Source organism: Eumetopias jubatus, unplaced genomic scaffold (assembly GCF_037043125.1).
Source record: "Eumetopias jubatus isolate StellerSeaLion01/CBP00866 unplaced genomic scaffold, mEumJub1_p1.0 scaffold_8, whole genome shotgun sequence".
Taxonomy (NCBI): domain Eukaryota; kingdom Metazoa; phylum Chordata; class Mammalia; order Carnivora; family Otariidae; genus Eumetopias; species Eumetopias jubatus.
Window position 1 is genome coordinate 132,593,101 of NW_028274814.1, and position 20,393 is coordinate 132,613,493.

Here is a 20,393-nt window from a genome sequence, read left to right on the forward strand (position 1 = left end):
AGCTGTTTACAAAGCACTGCAGAGAAGAGTATGAAGAGAATTAAGAGCTTTCTTAGACCCCCAAAGATTCTTTATTCAAGATAATTTGGCCAAAAGGGCTGAGTAGCTAGCAAAGAGGTGCTTTTATTCTAGCTCTACAGATACTGAGTTTAAAAAGAAACTGCCACCGAGTATATTCTGTTTATAATTAAAGGTGGTTTTTATACTGCAGGTGAATGCATACTTAACTGGTTATTTAACTGGCTAATAAATTTTCAGTGAGCATTTATGTTCATTCTGCTCAGAGCAGCTATCTAGTTGGAAAATGAATTTCACAGATGGTCCCTGGTTATGTGGGGAAGAAAAATAGGCAGCTTCCACCCAGATGCTGAGATGCTACATTTAACCATCGCAATAAACACTTGGGGTTTTTAATTTAAAAGATACACTTAAAAAACTCAAGAATTCAATGTCTAACCAGACTAAAATGGTTATTTTTCAGTAATTGGGAAGGGGCAAGGCAGAATATAAGGGAGACAAAACCAATTAGGAATTTTTTTAAACTGTCAAATGCACTTAACAAGCAATCAGCCAAAAAGACAATGGCAAAGCACTGTCTTAAAAACTCATCAGGCCTGAGGAACATTAAAAAGAATTACAGAAAATGTGCAGGGAATTCCCTCTTGGTTTTCTAACCCAGTAATGAGAGCAACCTAAAGCACAGATGCCATCTTCTTCTGAATTCAACCCTCTACCCTCCCCCCTACCCCCCCCAACTCAGGACAACAAAAAAATGAGCTCCCACAAAAGGGCCTAATACCTTACTTTTTCTTTTAAGATGAAAAATAGCTCAAGTATCCTCAACATGCAAGAAGTTGGGGGGGGGGGAAACTCTTCCAGTCGGCTATATATTTATGTTTTTACAAAATCTGTTATTACAGACTGGATCATTTTGGCGGACAGAAGAAACCTGGCAGTGAATTCTAACTAATCTGCATGAAAGACAAATCACAATGGTTGGGGAAAAAAATAAAAAAGAAAAAGAAAGAAAAAAGGGGAAGAGAAAAAAAAGGGAAAGACAGCGTTCCTTTAAATGTAGTAAGTCTGCACAAGTCACTACCACTCGAGTGGTTTCATTTACGTGAAGGAGGAGGGGGAGGAGGAGGAGGGGGGTACTGGTAGGCAGTCTGCCCCATGTAACCTATCATATTGGTAGCTCCCGGAGGCTGTGCAAACTGTTGTGACATCAGTGGCTGTGGCTGCTGCCCAGACCGGCCTATCCCACTAAACTGCTGGCTAGAGCTCTGTGAACTTCTCCCAGTTGAGGTGGTGCTACTAGCCCCGTAAGTGCCAGCGCCGTATTCCTGGGCTGTATAGCCACTGGTGCCATAAGCAGCTGCCCCATAGGTGCCTTGACCATAGGTGTATTGGCCTGCTTGTGCTCCAAAGGCAGAATTTGGACTTCCATAGCCACTGCCGTTAGCATAACCAGCTCTATCGGTTTCGCTACGATCCCGATAGCTCGCAGAGTCTCTCCGGCCACCATCCTTGACTCCTCGAAGCCTCCGGTCACACTCATCCTGATACATCAGATTGGGATTGTTGGCTGAAGAAGTGGTCCGGTATCGAGAACGACCTCCTGAGGGGAGGACACGAGGTATCTTTAATGCCAGATATAGAATCCAAACATAACCAGATGTAAAAACTCTTATGAGGCACAGAAGTATTCAACCTTCTTTCTTGATCTTTAGCTAGGCCAGCCTCCAAATCAGGTACTTTAAAACATATACCCATAATCTGATTCTTTAATAGGACATACTCAAAACAATGGTGCACATTAAAGGTCATTCGACTTCTCACCGTTTTAGGTCCGTTTTCCTTTGAGAACTTACCAAGAAACACAATCTTCAAATAAAGGAACAATGTAAAGAAGTTTAGGTGACTTACCACAGGTTAAAAAACAAAGACAAGCAGCTAAGTTCGGACCACCCTACCCGGACCCTCTACTAGTACACAGTTCTCAGATGTTGCTCTGTGGACCTAACTTCATCGGAATTACCTCACAAGCTTTGGGATCCTAGGCTCAATTCCAAACCCACTTAAAAAACAAAACCTTGTTATTTAAGAAACTTCTCAGGTAATTTTAACAGCTTCAGCATGCAGTAAGTTTGAGACAAAGTAATACCAAACTGGAAGTCAAGAAGCTCCAATCCTAGAATATTTTGCAACTATCCAATTTTCAGATCTATTTACTACGCCTAAGACCATAAAATGGTGTAAAATTACTATCTCTTAACCTGAAAAACTGAAAACCTAATATACACTGAGGCTCTTTAAGGTATTAAAAGCAACCGGAATTCAGCTTAATTCTGAACATGCACCATGTACTTCAAAACACAAAGATCAGTTTTATTATTACCGTCTACGGAAATACTGGGATGCAAAAGGAGGAAAATGATAGCCCCCGCCCCACGGTCTATCTTAGAAGATATTACGAAAAACTACTAATCACTGTCCTCTGTTATTAAGCAACATACTCAAAAGCCTTCACAGGACTTGAGGGGAAAAAAAAGGCACAATGAGCACAAAAAGATACCTTGGCAGTACCTGGAAAACTCCAGGACTTACCCTTACCCCCTCCTCCGCCGCCTCCTCTGTGGTCCACCAACTGCATCAGTTTTGGATTGATAGCCTGATTAGCCTCTTCCAGCACTTTGATCAGCTCTCTGGCCTGCTTTAGGTTCCCTGGGGTGAAGAAGGTGTAGGCGGTGCCCTTGTTGGTGCTACGGGCTGTTCGGCCAATACGGTGCACATAATCCTCTGAGCTGTTTGGATAGTCATAGTTGATCACAAACTTGACATCTTCCACATCTTCAAAGCCAACGGTGAGTCAGTTGGTAGGTTGATGTGGCAGGGAAAGAGAAGGTAAAGGACATGCCAACAACAGGTGGGAAGCACGAATGCAGATGACAGCAAGAGGAAAAAAGATTAAGTTAGTAACCACTCTGAACAGGAACAAAAAAAGACTCATCCCAACAGAGTAAAAGAGGATTAATGATTCTTGGGACATGCACAGGAAGTGGCATCTTTATCAGCTGTAAAATCCTAAGGGAATCCCATCCAACCATCCAAACTCCTGCCTCTTCTTTATTTTAACCAATATACCGGCAGGAACCGTATCGAATTCCAGTTCTTTTTCAAAACTGGAAATGTAGAAGGTAAGTGGTACCACTGATAAGGTACAAGGTCAATTACTTCTACTCTGTTGGGAGAAGCCTGGCAAAATCTACCAGTAATATAACAAACTTACCTTTAAACCAGTCACAGAGCAAAATGAAAAAAGAAACTTCATATACTTTATTACTACATTTTCAAGGAGACTTAATTGAAGTATTTAGATTAAAAAATATTTGCTCTCATATTTAAAAAAACTCATCAGAGCCAAAGTTAAGTACACACCTATTTTCCTTTGCAGAATCATCCAAATTATCTTTCCCCTTTCGATTACCGCAAGAGCACATTACACTAAAATTTCACTGTACTACCAAGCCCAGCTCTGCCAAATGAGGTTTTTTTTTTTTGCTCAACTCAAGGTTATTTCAACTCAGTACTTGCTTCAATTATTGAAGATTGTCTACATAACCTGGGAAATTAAATAGCCAAAGAGGGTGGGAAAAACCATGAAACCTTGAGACACAGTTTAATGTTCTATCCACTGCTGGGAATTGGGTTGAATAAACCTCCTAATGCTTAAAGTATGTAAATGTTAGTGTAATGCTTTCAGCTAAATGTATATTTTTACCTACTTAAACAAACAAATCTAATATAACAAAGAATCCTAATGTTTTGTGGAAAAAAATCTGCATTTTACAAAGAATATTCAGAAAATATCCTAGATAAAACACAGATTTTTGTGATATAAATAATTAAAAAACATTCTCTGTTTGTTACCAGACCGATGCACACTCCCTCCTCCTTTGGGAAACCGCTGCAGCCGATCCCGTCTCTTTGCCTTTTATTTTTGGCGGCCTCCTTTCGAAAACTCCGCCTTCTGACACGGGACCACTGGAGCGCGGGGAGCATGCATCAAGGGTCCGTGGCAGTGAGAAGTCCCCACACACGCTCGCTCTGTGAACTGGCTTAGATGCTTCTCTGTAGCCCCATTTGGTTGCCAAGCGCCGGAGAACCTGGGTTCGGGTAAAAATTTCAGGTCCTCCAACGCCTCCCCCAAGGATAATTGGGGTGATTGTAGAAAAAAATAATTAATAAAAAAATGTAAGTTACATCCAAAGGGTCAGACTGCATCTATTGCCCAGACTGGATTAATTTCAGGGGAAAGGGGAGATGATTAAAAAAAAAAAAAATTCAGCTGTTATAAAGGGCCTGTGAAGAAAGGGGCATTATGTCTGTTTCTTATTACAATAAAGGCTCCTCAGTCTTTACTGACCCCTAAAGTCCTGAAATCACACCAGAAAGACGAGAAGGCAGTTATCACAGGGGGCAGCGTGAGTCTCCGGCTAGGGTCGTTGATGCAACAAAGGAAAAACAAAAATGTACAGGGCCAGGATGGATGGAAGGTGGGGGGATGGGAAATTATGCTCCATGGCCATATCTTCAGAGCTAAGATAACGCTCCTTAGTCAGTCCCATGGTGTTTGACCATGGGCAGCAGAGCAAGCTGAGAGACTGCACTGAATGCACAGAAAGCACTGGGGACTGGAGTCAACAGCTCAGAAACTAAGACTTGGGAGTATCTCTGGAGGGGTTCAATAGGGAACAGACACGGTGCCAGTTCTTCGTACTAGAAAGGTGTCCTGTGTGTACACACAGAGAGCTGGCTGACGGCACACAGGAGCAAGCGCAGAATTTGGTTTTCTCCAGTCAAGCCTGCCCTGATGCTATTTGTGCACTGCCACAATATTATCTTGCTGCCTTTAGAGAAGATGCTGTAGCAGGGTAAGAAATTGAAAAGTTAGTGTTTTGGCCAGCTGCCTAAGATAACTTTTTGTCTGACAAGCCCTAGGACATGGCCTGAATATCCAATCACTAACTGGGAGGGACTGAAACTAGCCAATAGGCTCATCTAGAGCTGCTTCGGGCCAATGTAGATTTGCCTCGGCCATGTACTGAGTGATCTGCAGCTGATATCAAAGCTTCTGTTAAAAAACAAAACAAAATAAATTCAATACTTTAGTTTCACAGTGTGTAGTTTAAACAAAAAACAAAAAAAAAAGGAAAAATTAAAACTATCCCAGTGGAAAGGGAATAGTGGCTTCCTGAGGATGACTATCATAAAACTATGGGAAGTGAAGAACTTACCTGAAGGGAACATTTAAGAGGCCATCGCTCGACAGGAAGTGAAAAAAGGCCTGGTGACTCAGCTGAAAATTGCACCCCTGTCTGTGAGGTAGAAGCCTTCACTTTCCAGGATCTTGTAGGACCTTGGTCAGCATTCTGCCATTTTGGTGGGTTTTCCCCCTCCTTTTGATTTTTACAAGGCAGCAAACAAAGGGGCCCAAAACAAGCACTGATGCTGAGTAACAAGAAACAGACTCAGGTACCTTCCCTCTCCCCTCACTTGGATGAGTGGGGGTGGGATGAAGAGTCTAAATTATTCTAATGGTAGCCAATTGATTTGGTTTAGAAATGCAGGGGGAAAAGGAACAAATATTTTTAATTGTCTAGGCAAGATGCACAAAGAAGCTACCAGCACATAGCAAGCCTGTTTTTAAAAACCACCATCACTGAAAGCTTTTGTGTAAACTGCTTTCAGGCCTCAGCCTCTTCTCCCAACAGGCCCGAGTTCTAACCGCACAGATCCAGACATGACCTCAGAGGGCAGAGACAAGTTTCAGTCATGGCTGCAGGTCACCACCTCTGAAGGAGGGAATGATGAGTGCAATGTATAGAAAGCCTTCATTCTTTTGTATTCCAGTTGAACACTTATCCTCTTTATGTTAAGTATTACAAGGGAATATGGCACTTCTCACCTTACTGGGCAAGAAATTAAATACCTGTCAATAATTTAAAAATATCTTTGTAATAGAGAAAATGTTATCTTTTTCTAATATAAAAGTTTTGAATTATTCCTGTTTACCTCAGAATAATGGGATAAAGTACCACAAAATGGTTCTATAAATCTTAAATCATAATGGGTGGAAAGCTCCAAAAGAACACGAGCTTCAAATGAAGTCCTTAAATTGGAAAACAGCACATGGATGATAGGAACATGGGTGGGAAGAGGGGACAGCTGAGTGTCCATGATAATTTTACGCCAATAAATAAAATCGGGCAATGCAGATTTAATCGCTGAACGATAACATATTAGTAGACTTATTAAATCCCAAGGATATATTACATTAGCATTCATGGAATTGGACTTCCACATACATATCTAGTACAAATACACCGGTATAGGGAGAACAACTGCGGACTCTAGCTTCTAATAGCTAGGTTTAATCAGGCTCATCCTATCCAGCCAGAATATAGAATAAAACCAGAAGAAGCTGAGCTGTTCAACTGAGTGTCTCCTGTCCCTCTAACTGAATAGTCATGCCTAGGCCTTGCTGCAGACCAAAGCCTGTTTGTCAGGAGCAGGAAGAGACTTTGAAAATAAAAGGAAAAAACAACAAACAAACAAAAAAAAACCAAGGTTAAAAAAAGTTGTGAGGGAGAAAAAGTCACACTTTGTATTCTAAATATTTATCTAACCACATGTATATACAACTCTAATTTGAAATGACAAACAAATCTTTAAACCAAAAGATACATATACCATTGACAGAGACACCTATCTATACAAACCTAGCCCACGGGAGGCTACATCTGTGGCAATGAGGATGGGAGCCTTTCCTGAACGGAACTCTGTAAAACAAGCAGAGTACCATGAAAGCCAAGTTATACAATCAAGACTAAATGATTATCTTTATAAAATGACCATACAAACATTCCTAGCTACCTAGCCTTATTTTACCACATTAAACTTCAAATAATGGGGCACCTGGGTGGCTCAGTTGGTTAAGCAACTGCCTTCAGCTCAGGTCATGATCCTGGAGTCCCGGGATCGAGTCCCACATCAGGCTCCCTGCTCTGCGGGGAGTCTGCTTCTCCCTCTGACCCTCTTCCCTCTCGTGCTCTCTATCTCTCATTCTCTCTCTCTCAAATAAATAATAAAATAAAATCTTTAAAAAAAAAAAAAACTTCAAATAATGGCATCAGAACATGCCAAACTCTTCTAAAAACTCAAGAGAAATAATATTTCTTTGAAAATCTTTATTATACTCACTTTTAGCAGAGAAACAGAGACAAAAACTACCTTTAATAATGAAATACTATTAAAACTGTGTAACAATTTGTAACAAAATTAAAACGAGCTAGAATTTTTCCCCGTTAAATTATGACACCGAAGTTATCTTCCAAATGAAACAAAACCAAAAGTAGAGCTCAGAGGAGGAAGCAAGTTTAAAGATGTGAAATCAAAGGAGAAGTGTTATTTTCCTCTGTGAAATAACAGAAATTACGTATATTAGTCTCTACCCCCAAGTCCTGGCCCTGAGCTCCTAAAAACCCTTGTACACAGAGATGCTAGGAGAATCTTTTATTCCTAGTCTTTGACCTTGCCTGGTTCCTGACACAGAGACCCCAAGTCCCTCAGAATTTCCTGAGTGATGGAGTATCTTTTGTGCTGAGGCACTACTTGGTGGAATCCCGGAGAGCTTGAGGATGGGGGCTTGTCACCAGAAAGATCAAGCCATGATTGTAAGAGCTTGGAACTTTCAGACCTATCCCCCATCCCTGGAAAAGGGAAGAGGGACTGGAGATTGAGTTAATATTATCAATCAGGCCTATGCTATGAAGCCTCCATAAAAATCCCAAAAGTAGGGCACCTGGGTGGCTCAGTCGTTGGGCATCTGCCTTCGGCTCAGGTCATGATCCCAGGGTCCTGGGATCGAGCCCTGCATCGGGTTCCCTGCTCAGCGGGAAGCCTGCTTCTCCCTCTCCCACTCCCCCTGCTTGTGTTCCCTCTCTCGCTGTCTCTCTCTGCCAAGTAAATAAAATCTTAAAAAAAAAAATCCCAAAAGTAGGGGCACCTGGGTGGTGTAGTCCGTTGAGTGTCCAACTCTTGGTTTCGGCTTGGGTTGTGATCTCAGGGTGGTGAGACTGAGCCTGCATAGGACTCTGAGCTCAGCACAGAGTCAGCTTGAGACTCTCTCTCCCTCTCTCTGCCCCTCCCCCTGCTCACCTGCTCTAAAATCTTAAAAAACAAAAACACCTCCAAAAGTATAGGTTTGGCGAGCTCTCCAGGCTGATGAACATTAGAACATCAGAACACTAACAAGGACAAGACCTTATTAAAGGAAGGATGGTCTAAATTATGAAAAATAGTTTAAATAGCGAGCATTATGGACCTTCAAAGACAGTAGAGATATGCTAAAAAATGTCCCTAATACTCAATTAACGAGAGCACGGTTAGGCAAACTCTGACCTATGGATCAAATCTGGAAATATAATTATTTTTATTATTTTACTGCAACACAGCAAGGCTCTTTCTTTACATATTGCCTACGACCATCTTTTTTTGCTACAACATCAAAGCCGAACTACTGTGACACAACCACCGTACAGCCTGCAAAGCAGAAAATATTAACTTTAAAAAAAAAAAAAGATTTTATTTATTCATTTGAGACAGACAAGAGAGAGAGCATGAGCAGGGGAGAGAGGCAGAAGGAGAAGCAGACTCCCCGCTGAGCTGGGAGCCTGATGTGGGGCTCGATCCCAGGATCACGACCTGAGCTGAAGGCAGATGCCTAACCATCTGAGCCACCCAAGCGCCCCGAAAATATTTACTTCTTGACCCTTTACAGAAAGTCTGCCCATCCCTAAAACAGAACATGGACAATGTTTAGTTTTGAACTCACCATTAAGTACCCAATCTCTTTCTGGTTGACTCTTATCTCCATGGATACACATAGCTGGCCAACTGTCAGAAGAAAAGTGACCAATATTTCAGAAATCTTTAAAGGAGTAAAACTAAACTTCAAAAGAAGAGCTACCACACGGAATTGTGAAGGTTTATTAGGCTACATGAATAGCTGACTGTGTCCATCCAAAGAGCAAAGTGTATGACAGGTATTACTGCAATAGTAATACAACATTCATTATACCAATTTAGAAATTCCTACTGAACTATAAATATAAAACCTGTGGCTAATTACCTCCGTGCAGTACTCACCCATCTCTGCGCATCCTTCGAGTGAGGTCATCACAGCGTCTCTTTGTCTCTACAAATATTATTGTCTTATTTTCTTTCTCAGCCATTATTTCCTCCATGAGTTGGATCAACCTGAAAACAAGACCAGCAAAAACGCATGCATTCAAAGAAGACCTCCCCATACATTATGTAGAAGCTATGTCTACAATATCAACTCCCGAAAACTACAGTACTTTCTTTTCACATTTTCTATACAGCTGATAACTATCCGAGCTGGGATTTATTCTAAGGATCCAGAATCCTTCCTTGTAACCACAATGCTCTGGAAAATGAGATAAAGAATGGATTGTTGGAAAGCTAGTAATGCTTTCTAATGTTTTGGGGCCTCAAAAAATTTCAGACTTCTTCAATGCTTTAACTCTGGGAGGATTATTAGGGAAGGTTTAACAGCATTATCAAAACAGTAAAATCTCTCTTACTTGTGGTCTTTTTCACTTTCCATGCAGACATCCACAATCTGGAGGATGTTGTGGTTGGCACTCAACTCCAGATTGCCCACGTTGATCTGGGTGTAATCACGAAGGAAATCCTCTGCAAGCTGTCTTACTTCTTTTGGCCAGGTTGCGCTCCACATCAATGTCTGCCTATCAGGCTACCAGGAAAAGAAAAGCTTTCTTTTAGAATAAGGAACTATGATAGGCAACGAACACAAAGACAGAGTTTTATCATCAGTTTGACACACCCTGATTTGGTCCACAATTTTACGGATCTGAGGTTCAAAGCCCATATCAAGCATCCTGTCTGCCTCATCCAATACGAGGTAAGTACATCGGCGAAGATTTGTCTTTCCTGACTCCAGGAAATCTATCAGGCGCCCAGGAGTAGCTATACAGATCTCAACACCTGTAAAACAAAACCAAAGATGTAGCCAATTAAGAAGTCTTTATATACACTGTCCAAGCCTCAGCAAACTAAGAAGCACCAGCTCTGGTGGTCACATTTGATACTGCAGAGCACTAGCTAAATTTTAACATAATACTTGGAAAAGCATGACGTAAAAAGATTTATGTATAAATTATCAAATCTCCACAAAATTTAAGTGTCTGTGTTAAACATTCCTTTAATAGCAGTTTAACCATACCTGAGAATTTCTAAGCTCCTGAAATACTGATTTTTTTCCCAACAAGAACCCACTATTTTCCTCTCCAACTTCATTCATAAAAATTGGTAAAATGAGAAAAATTAATTCTTTAATTTTTGTTTTTTTAAATTACCTCTCTCCAAATCTCGAATCTGAGGACCTTTAGGAGCCCCTCCATAAATGCAAGTACTCTTCAATCTAGAACATTTGCCATAGTCATCAGCCACCTGCTGTACTTGCTGGGCAAGCTCTCTGGTAGGAGCCAGAACTAGACACTGAAACAAACACACGTTTAAGACACTTATCCCAAGTTAAAAAAGAAAAAAACCAAAAAGGTTATCTAAATTCTTTTTCTACTGTCTAATCTGGTACTTTAAAATTATGTGAGGGGGTGGGGAAGACAGAGAGTTTAAGACAGTACACTGGAAGGTGGCAAAAAACAGAATATTTAGCATGTGAACTGATGGGTTTACTTTTGATACACGATTCATTCATTATAGTCTGTGTGCTATTCAAGTGGATTTACAGACTGCATTACCTAGTTTTAACTAACCAACTCTCACAAAATGAACAAGTAGCTTTAACCATGGATCAAATATTAAGAAAAAACCAAATGAATAAGGAAACAGCAAAGCAGGCACTTTACTGACTTCTAGTTGAAGCTTTTAGCCACACATTAGGCAAAAACAATGACTTATACACAATCAAAACAACACAAAATTAAAACTCTTTGAAATAGGTTATCATATATACTGTTAACAACACATCCTGGTCTGTGTACAGATCCATGACATATTAGCTAACAATAATGAAGCTAATTCTATTAGCCACATGGAATATATTTCATACTGCAAAGTAACGTATTATTCTTTTCGTGAATATTTTCAGACACACTGTAATAAAGTACCTCTTTGTAAAAACACAGCAAATGCAAGCTCAAATTTTTTTTAAGATTTTAAGTAATCCCTACACCCATCATGGGATTCCAACTCACAATCCTGAGCTCAAGAGCTGCATACTCTATTGAGCCAGTCAGGCACCCCTTGATTTTTATTTTATTTTATTTTATTTTATTTTTTTTAAAGATTTTATTTATTTATTTGAGAGAGAGAGAATGAGAGATAGAGAGCACGAGAGGGAAGAGGGCCAGAGGGAGAAGCAGACTCCCTGCTGAGCAGGGAGCCCGATGTGGGACTCGATCCCGGGACTCCAGGATCATGACCTGAGCCGAAGGCAGTCGCTTAACCAACTGAGCCACCCAGGCACCCAACCCCTTGATTTTTAAAAAACAGGTTAAGAATGTATTAAAAATGTTTCATAACCACTACACACGTTTCATAGGAAGTAGCATAAGTGAAAATAATCAAACCAGAAAACCATACTGCCCTATAAACATTTACAAAAGTATTACTTTAACCACAAAGAATACACATCGTGAATCTGACTTACATACATATGGCAGGGACATCATTTCATAATTCCTTATCCCTCACAGCATCATCAAGCAATTCAAAACTGTATTTGAATTTACTGCACAATAAATGCAGTAATATGAAATAATATGAAGGCAGTATGCATAGTGGTTAAAAGTAAGACTAGTTCAGGGCACCTGGGTGGCTCAGTCGTTAAGCGTCTGCCTTCGGCTCAGGTCATGATCCCAGGGTCCTGGGATCGAGTCCCACATCGGGCTCCCCGCTCAGCGGGAAGCCTGCTTCTCCCTCTCTCACTCCCCCTGCTTGTGTTCACTCTCTGTGTCTCTCTCTGTCAAATAAATAAATAAAATCTTAAAAAAAAAAAAAAAGAGTAAGACTAGTTCAAATTCAAACTCAGCCACTTAACAGCTATATGACTTTGGACTAGTCATTTAATAGCACTGTTATCAAAATTTTATCAGTAAGATGAGGGTAACATTTCTACCTATGGAGAGTGGGTTTGAAAATGAAATCTGAAAACATGCAAAGCAGTGCCTGAAACACAGTTATCTTTAAATTGTGGTTATTTTTAGAATTATAAACACACTTACAATCGGGCCATCTCCCCTTTCCAGGTACGGCTGGTGGTTAATATGGACAATTGCAGGCAGCAAATACTGGGGGGGGGGGTAGAAAGAACAGTCTTATTCCAAAACTAAGCCATTATCCTAAATTATCACAGTTAATTGATAATAACCACAAAAGTGAAAACAGAACTCACAACTGTTACACATTATGTCCAGTGTAAATTAGAACACAAAATACACACATTTCCCATAGCTAAGAAACCTGAAATATTACCTCCACTATCTGAATTACAATTTTCTAAGAATTAAGAATTAACAGGATAATCAAAATAGCAAAGTAAGTTACCACAATGTTAACATTCCCTTGCTGGTACGTACCGCCAGTGTCTTCCCAGAGCCAGTCTGAGCGATGCCCACCATATCTCGGCCACTGAGAGCCAAAGGAAATCCCTGGCACTGAATTGGAGTTGGTTCTGTAAAGTGCTGATCCATCAACACATCCATTACATATTCTGTTAGGGAATAGATGTCAATGCTTTTAGGTAAAACTAAGGACACAGCCAATAGAATTCTAAAACTGTTCAATTCATCAAAGGAAAGATTTACCCAGCTTCGTATCTCTCCAAGAGAAGTGCTGTTTCTTTAGTCACTGAATCTCTGACCTGCTGACTACTACCTCTCAGAGGACTGTTGCCTTAGCTATCTACCCTTCCCTTCAATACTTTAAAACCACTGCCCAAAAGTCTCTAACAGAGCATGGGCACATGGTTGTTAGTCACATACTGTTTGCCAAGTTATACCCGGCTAGAATGCAATTTCACTGTTTTCTAAAAGGTAGAGGGCAAACTAGGGGAAGATGAAAAACTCCAGGTTTTAAAATGAAGAACGGATAAGCATAAAAAATCTCTCATGCAACAATAACAGCATTTACTTCCAGGCTTGAAGTTAATATTACCACCTTTTTTTTTTTTTTTTAAAGATTTTATTTATTTGAGAGGGACAGCAAGAGAGGGAACACAAGCAGGGGGAGTGGGAGGAGAAGCAGGCTCCCCAACTGAGCAGAGAGCCTGATGCGGGGCTCGATCCCAGGACCCTGGGATCATGACCTGAGCCAAAGGCAGACGCTTAACAATTGAGCCACCCAGGGGCCCCTAACATTACCACCTTTGTGAAATGTTTCTATTTGCCTCTTCAACAAAATACTGAGCCTGAATCAAAACCTTTAAATAAGCCATTACCCATGTTTACCATTCAATAAAATTTAAAAGATTACAATCCTGGTTTGAAGAACACTTACGTGGGAAGTTAGCATGATGGAAGGCAAATACAGGTTTAGGACAAACATCTCCCCCCCTCACTGTAATTTCCTTCTTTCGGCGTAGTTCATCAACCTCATACTATGGAAGAAAAAGTAAAAAAACGAGTAAGTTATTCTAAACACGCAAAACTTTATGTTCCAGTCAAGCTGAACAATGATCTAGTCTACAATTACACTGGAAAATACGTCTAACAGTTCTGATAGTGCTTTCATATGTATTTAACTTCAACCAATTTGTAAGGATCCTCTCAACTTCTCGAGTCAATGAAGCAAGTGATAAGAGTTCTATTTTGCCCATGAGAAAACAGATACTCAGAAATATTAAAAGTAATTTGCCCAAGGTCAGAACTAGGAAGAGGGAGAAATAGTGGAACTTGGGACCAAGTGCTCTTGCCATCATACCTTTTTTTGAATGAGTAACCATTTCATGAGTAGAGTTCAAAATAATCACAATGAGATTTAAAAAAAAACATAAGTATATTATGCCAATGTTTTATTTTTTTTGAAAGATTTTGTTTATTCAACAGAGAGCACGAGACGGGGAGAGGGGGCAGAAGGAGAGGGAGAAGCAGGCTGAGGGAGCCTCACGCGAGGCTCGATCCCAGGACCCTGGGATCATGACCTGAGCCGAAGGAAGACGCTTAACCAACTGAGCCACCCAGGCGCCCCTATGCCAATGTTTTAAACTTAACTTCGTAGATGAAAGGACGTGAACCTCATATACAGTTAAAATCTCATACATGACAAATTGGGAAGCATAGCCAATAAATGAGAATCAACAATAGATTAGGTATATATTTAAACTATTTCCTCCTTGGAGTACTAGTAATCTTACTAAGAATCTAACGAAATACCACACAAGAATAAAACATCTAACAGCAGTAAAGTCTACCTAATTATGTCAACTCGGTCATTATTGTGTATAGAAAAAAAGGTAAATAAATCAATCAATCCCCAAAACTTACCGGAGTCAGCCTTGCCACTTCTGGATGCTCTACATAAAAATTCTTCTCAAACTTGGGGAGCTCACTCAAATCCCATTTCTTTTTACGTAAACGCTCCCCAGGATTACCAAATTTCTTCGGGGGAAGGCCACCACCACCTCTTGCACCAAATCTAGAAACAAAAATTTTTTGTTTATTAGTATTTTAAAAGCAATATACCTTAGGTGGCATAAAAACAAGCAAAAAGATTTTATTAGGATACTACCAGCCCCCTCCAGAATATTTTTTTTATTCTTATTCAAAGGTATGGAAAAAATGTTTGTAAAACTTCCGTTACTATCCAATAATATTGTTACAGGTATGATTACAATAGGTGAAAAATTAAAAAACCCCTATGTTTAGAAAAATATAGGGATCACAACCAGGTTCTGGAATGACTGAAAAGGTTTGAATTTTGATTTTGCCTCTTAGGTATGATTTTGAACAATTTAACTTCTCTGTACCCCTGTTTCTTATGTAGACATAATACTACCACTTATTTCAGAGACTGAGATGAAGTGCTTAAGGAAGTTATCTGGCATAGTAAGCACTCAGTACAAGTTAGCATAACTGTATTCATTCAATGTTACTGTAGTAACTGCAGTTACTGTACCACGTACTGTTTTAAGTGGTGATGGAGACATAAACTGAAAACATAAATCTCTATTCCTGTGTAATATTCAGACGTGTAGGCAAGGGAAGACATTAGTTTATGTTTAAAGGCAACATTGTGGACAGGTAAAAAAAAATATACTTCAAGCCAAGTCGCTCCACACTTGGAACAGTTTGTTGAAACTTTTATCTAGATTGTACGATAAGCATTCCTATTGTCTGCTAATAAGGAAAACTACTAGGGCTCCTCTAACACTAGTAGGCTACTCTTCACCTTAGTTTATGCTAATGAATAGCCAGAACTGACTTAGGACCTCTTCTTCATCTCCTTTACTTTGTTCCCAGGGAGCTTATATTAACTATAAATTTACCCAAAAAATATTAGTCTTATTTAAGGTTTTACTTAAGTTCATTCTTTTTAGTGGGCGCCTGGGTGGCTCAGTTGGTTGAGCAACTGCCTCCGGCTCAGGTCATGATCCTGGAGCCCCTGGATGAGTCCTGCAGGGAGCCCGCTTCTCCCTCTGACCCTCCCCAATCTCATGTGCTTTCTCTCTCTCATTCTCTCAAATAAATAAATAAAATCTTGAAAAAAGGGCGCCTGGGTGGCTCAGATGGTTAAGCGTCTGCCTTCGGCTCAGGTCATGATCCCGGGGTTCTGGGATCGAGTCCCGCATCGGGCTCCCTGCTCCTTGGGAGCCTGCTTCTCCCTCTGCCTCTCTCTCTGTCTCCCATGAATAAATAAATAAAAAGAAATCTTGAAAAAAAAAGTTCATTCTTTTTAGTAATCTCTACACCAAACGTGGGGTTCAACCTCAAGAGTCACATGTTCCACTGAGCCTGCCAGGCACCCCTTATTTAAGGTTTAAAAAACTCAAACAAATTTAAAGCCAATCTTTGTTTTATCTAACATTCCTAACGGACAAGTTCAATTGGAATACAAATTACCACTAAGCGAACTTGCAATTTTCTAACTTTTCCTAGAACATGAAGATGGTCTTCATTTTTGTATTTCAACCTATTAAGTGTGGGGCATTGTTTTGTATACAAGTATACACTTACACTGTTTTCATTCCGTTTCCTTACTCCTGAATTTGAATTTAACTTCCCTTTTCCACTTTAACCCACTCATAACATCATCTTGCAGATGGTTCCACTTTATAATTGACAGGCAGTAGCTGTATGATTTTAAAGGGCCTCAATTTCCTGGAATTCAAAGTGATCCTAAAACTTACTCAGCTAGACATTTCTCTAAATACAAACATACAAAGACTGATGGCGGGAAATTTTCTTGGGACCACTGAGTATCTACATTCAATAGGTACAACTTGATGGATTCCATTTATACTACTTAACTGGTAAGAGAGATCAGGAATCAAAACAGAAGCAAAGAAATATACATATATTGAAGATACAGTATCAATGACATCTTCAACTTGCCCTCAGGCCCAAAGCTCAATACTGAATAAGACGATCAAAGACCACCTGGATCAACCCCCCCCTTACAAATGAAGCAACTAACACAGGTCTAAATAGGTAAGACAAGTCTTCAGATTGTCAGCTTAGTTTATAATAATTTATGTGGTTCCTAGAAGGTGCTGTTTCAAATCTGCTCCTGCACTCCAAGGCGACCCAAACCTTAAACTAATGATCTATAAGAAAACTGAACTCTGGAAAGTAACATTCCTTTTAAGCCTTATTCAACGAAAGGAAAGAGGTTTTTCCCATCTCCCTATTGCCTTATTTAACCAAGACGTATCATTCTACACTACAGACATAATTTGAAACATGGGGTTCTTTAAAAATATGCTGTCTCCCACCATAATTAAAGCTTACCTCAATATTCAAGATAGCCTTTTACAGAATTTTTGAGCACATTCTTGCCATCCTTCAAAGATGCATATCCTAATCCCTCGCATACTATACTGCTCATTAGATATTTTGATTGCTTTGCAATAAATGCAGCTCTGAAGATTTATATATTAACATGCAGTATCATGCTAATTTAAATGTACACAGCACATCACTTTTGGATTTTCCATGTACACACACAGACCTCACTTTCATTCCCTTTTCAAAATAATAATCCATTGCAGCTCTGTAATATTAAGAATATAACAACTCAAATCATAAATGAAATTTCAGGGTAAATGTAGAATTAGGACAGAGATCTTATGAAAAAGCGCCATTTTGTTTGAAAAGTTTTTCAAGCTTTAAAAAAAAAGTCATCTGATAGTCAATATGGGGTTAAGTATGGATCAGTAATTCGCTTTTCAAATAATTTATTTTTATTGTTAAAACATATATATGGTTAAATTATTAAACCAACACCCACAGCAAAGAAATAAAACATTCAGTACTTTGGTAGCTCCCTGTGCCTATTTCAAGTTTACAAATCCCGTAACTATCACCTCGAATTTTGCTTTTTAGAGTCTTGTCCTATGTACCCTTATAGGTATTATCGTTTTACCATGACCTGCTTTTTCACTCCACGTTTGTGAGTCATCCGTGTTGATGCGCGGTTTTTCTTTTCACTGCTGTATTGTATTCTACTGTATGAATACCCACACTTTACCAGACAGGAGCAGTTCCCAATATTGTCACAAACAATGCTGGTATAAACATTTTTGTACATGAATGCTGGGGAACACATACAAGGATTTCTCTAGGCTTTAGCGTCTGGGGGTATAAAGCTCAAGAGGAATTACTGGGTCATTTTCTACTAGGTAATGTCAAATTCTTTGTCTTAAGTGGTTGCACTGAAATTCACTTCTAAATATAGCTATACCGTGAAACACTAAGCAAAAATTCCACTTCTAGCCCTCCAAATTTAACACTAAGATCAAATATTTTCCTTCCTAAACAAGATATAAAGTTATCCTTTTTATTTTGTAATTCAAGTGATAATTGAAGTACTTGTGACTAGAAGGTCTGGGACTTCTGTATCTGAACCACAAAAGACAAGAATGTTTGGAGAAAATACCATTAACAGAACACCTACTACAAAGAGACAATTTCACATAGTATCTTAATTCCCGAGAACAATGCAAAGTAAAGGCAATGACTTATGCCCATCTTCAGTTGAGAAAACAGGCTCACAAAGGTCCAGGATCTTGCACAAGGTCACATATATTAATAACTGGCGTTCCATTACTTTTTATCCAAAGATAAGACGTTTATTACAAAAAAGTAACAGCACAAATGAACATGAATCTCTTAAGTAACTTTTTCCTTTAACTGACGTTAAGATTTCAATCTCAGTATCTGGGAAGACTTCAGGTTTAATCTTGCTAACTTTCAACCGTGGCATTATCCCATCAAAAACTTTCTAGTCAGGCCGAGAAAACTCTAATACCCCAGGTCCAACTGGAGAAAAGGAATATGGGGAGGAACCCTATAGTAAAAACAAAACAAAAAAAACCTTCCCTCCTCAAATATGATCATTTTTTAGATGGCAAACAACTCCATTGCTTTACTGTTCAATGTCGTTACCTGAAATACGACTAGAGGGGATTTAAAGATTTAAACAGCCTTCTGGTCTCTAGTTAGTTTCCGGTTCTATTAACAGTGATCTCTGGCGACAGACAACGTAAGGGAAGCCATTTGGCGTCAAGATTTTCCCAGGCCGCATTCGGAGACCTCCTCCTCTTCTCAGCAAGAACATCCGTGTTTTACAGATGAGCGCTGAGGCCTGGAGATCAAATGACTTGCCCAAATCCGCCGGGCTCGAAAGCCGGTCAGCGAGGCGAGGCCCGGCCGGTCTGCGGCGCCTCGCGCTCCCCGCCACGACGGCGGTCCACAAGGAGGGGCTGGGGCGTCGCCAGGCCGCCGCCCCCCAGCCGGGTCACCCGGGATCCCGGGGCGCAGGCCCGCCACAGGCCCGCACACCAAACCGCTATTATGTCCCAAGACGCCTCGCCTCCCGGAGTCGGCGGCGTCGCTCCCAGGCCCGCAATCCGCTCCAGGTCTCCCGCTCGGCCGCAGGCTGCGGTTTCCTCAGGAAACCTTCCCCCCACCCCCGGCCCACGCACACGCGAGACCTTCCCCTCTCCCCCTCCCCCCTTACCCTCCACGGTCACGATCCCGGTCCCGGTCCCCAAAGCCGCCTCCGCGCATGGTCCCAAACGGATAGAGATCTGGGAGCGGGGCACGGATGGCCGGGCTCGGGAGGGCCTGCGGCTCCGGTCTGGTGACGACCGATGGCGGCGGCGCCTCCGCTGTTGGGGCGGCGGCAGGCGCGGCGCTCTCTCGCTCCGACGCGCTGTCTCCCGTCGCAGACGCCACCGTCGCCGCCTCTCTCGTCGGAGACGGGAGCAAAACACAGAGAATCGGGGTTATAAAAACAGCGGGTAGGTTTGGCTCCGCTCAAACCCGGCAGTGCCGCGGTTTAGGCGTCTCCTTCCTTCCCAGCGACTGCACAAAATGGCGGCCGGAGCTGAGACTGCTCCAGCTTAACGCTACGTACGTCGGAGACGATACGTAAACAGCGTCTTGGAATAGCCCGAGGGCTTGGCGGAGTGCTAAGGGTATTCCTGGAAGCATTTTACGTCAGTTGCGCAGACGGGTACATTTTGCAGTCCGTAGAAGAAAAATAAAGTACGAAGCGGGCGTAGAGTTCTCACGCCACCTGAACTAGAACGTGGGGTGGGGTGAGGGGAAGAGCCTCCGGTGCGACGTAACATTCTTTGCGTCGTTACCCGGCCCACTATTGCGAAATGCGCAGTGTGCGTAACGCATTCTGTTTGGAGAATAGAGGATTTTGCCGGTTCCGAACCCGAGACGGAACCCGGGCCTCCTTGTGCAAGTTGCTTTGCAGACACAATAACTGTCCTCCATGTTGTAGTCGTCAAGTGTCAGGGTCTTCAGGCGTCTTAAGCCCGGGCAGTCCTTCAGGGTCCCTGGTTGGCGCTCCTAGATGGCCCTGCCGGCTCCCTGGCCGCGCCAGCCTGGACCTGCCGTCACTGGCCGCGCGCCCCGGCGCCATTTTCTTTAGATTGCCTCTCGCTGCGCTGCCGCCGGCAGCCATGATGGATGCTCCTTGTCCGTTCTTTCAGGAGGTGATCGGTTGACGACGTCCCAGTTAGGTTAAAGCACTCCTTACTACACTTGGTTCACACTGAAGTGCATTTTCTGAGCAGAATATTTACACTGTCC

General features: G+C 41.3%; 1 protein-coding gene across 2 annotated transcripts; it reads right to left on the reverse strand.

Annotated features, from left to right (window-relative positions):
* Window positions 1-1,029: 1,029 nt before the first annotated feature.
* DDX17 (DEAD-box helicase 17) lies at window positions 1,030-19,600 on the reverse strand. 2 transcript variants are annotated; one of them, XM_028115603.2, is made up of 13 exons: window positions 19,306-19,600; window positions 14,613-14,763; window positions 13,627-13,726; window positions 12,708-12,841; window positions 12,354-12,419; window positions 10,464-10,605; window positions 9,932-10,092; window positions 9,669-9,841; window positions 9,211-9,321; window positions 8,897-8,958; window positions 6,783-6,842; window positions 2,614-2,850; window positions 1,030-1,618 (listed from the first exon to the last, which is right to left on the reverse strand). In XM_028115603.2, exons 1-13 carry the CDS (start codon window positions 19,353-19,355, stop codon window positions 1,113-1,115), a joined length of 1,953 nt encoding a protein of 650 aa, XP_027971404.1. In that variant the 5' UTR covers window positions 19,356-19,600; the 3' UTR covers window positions 1,030-1,112. The 2 variants fall into 2 exon arrangements, with proteins under 2 accessions (XP_027971404.1, XP_027971403.1); XM_028115602.2 differs by having other exon boundaries at window positions 2,608-2,850; window positions 19,306-19,450.
* Window positions 19,601-20,393: the final 793 nt, after the last annotated feature.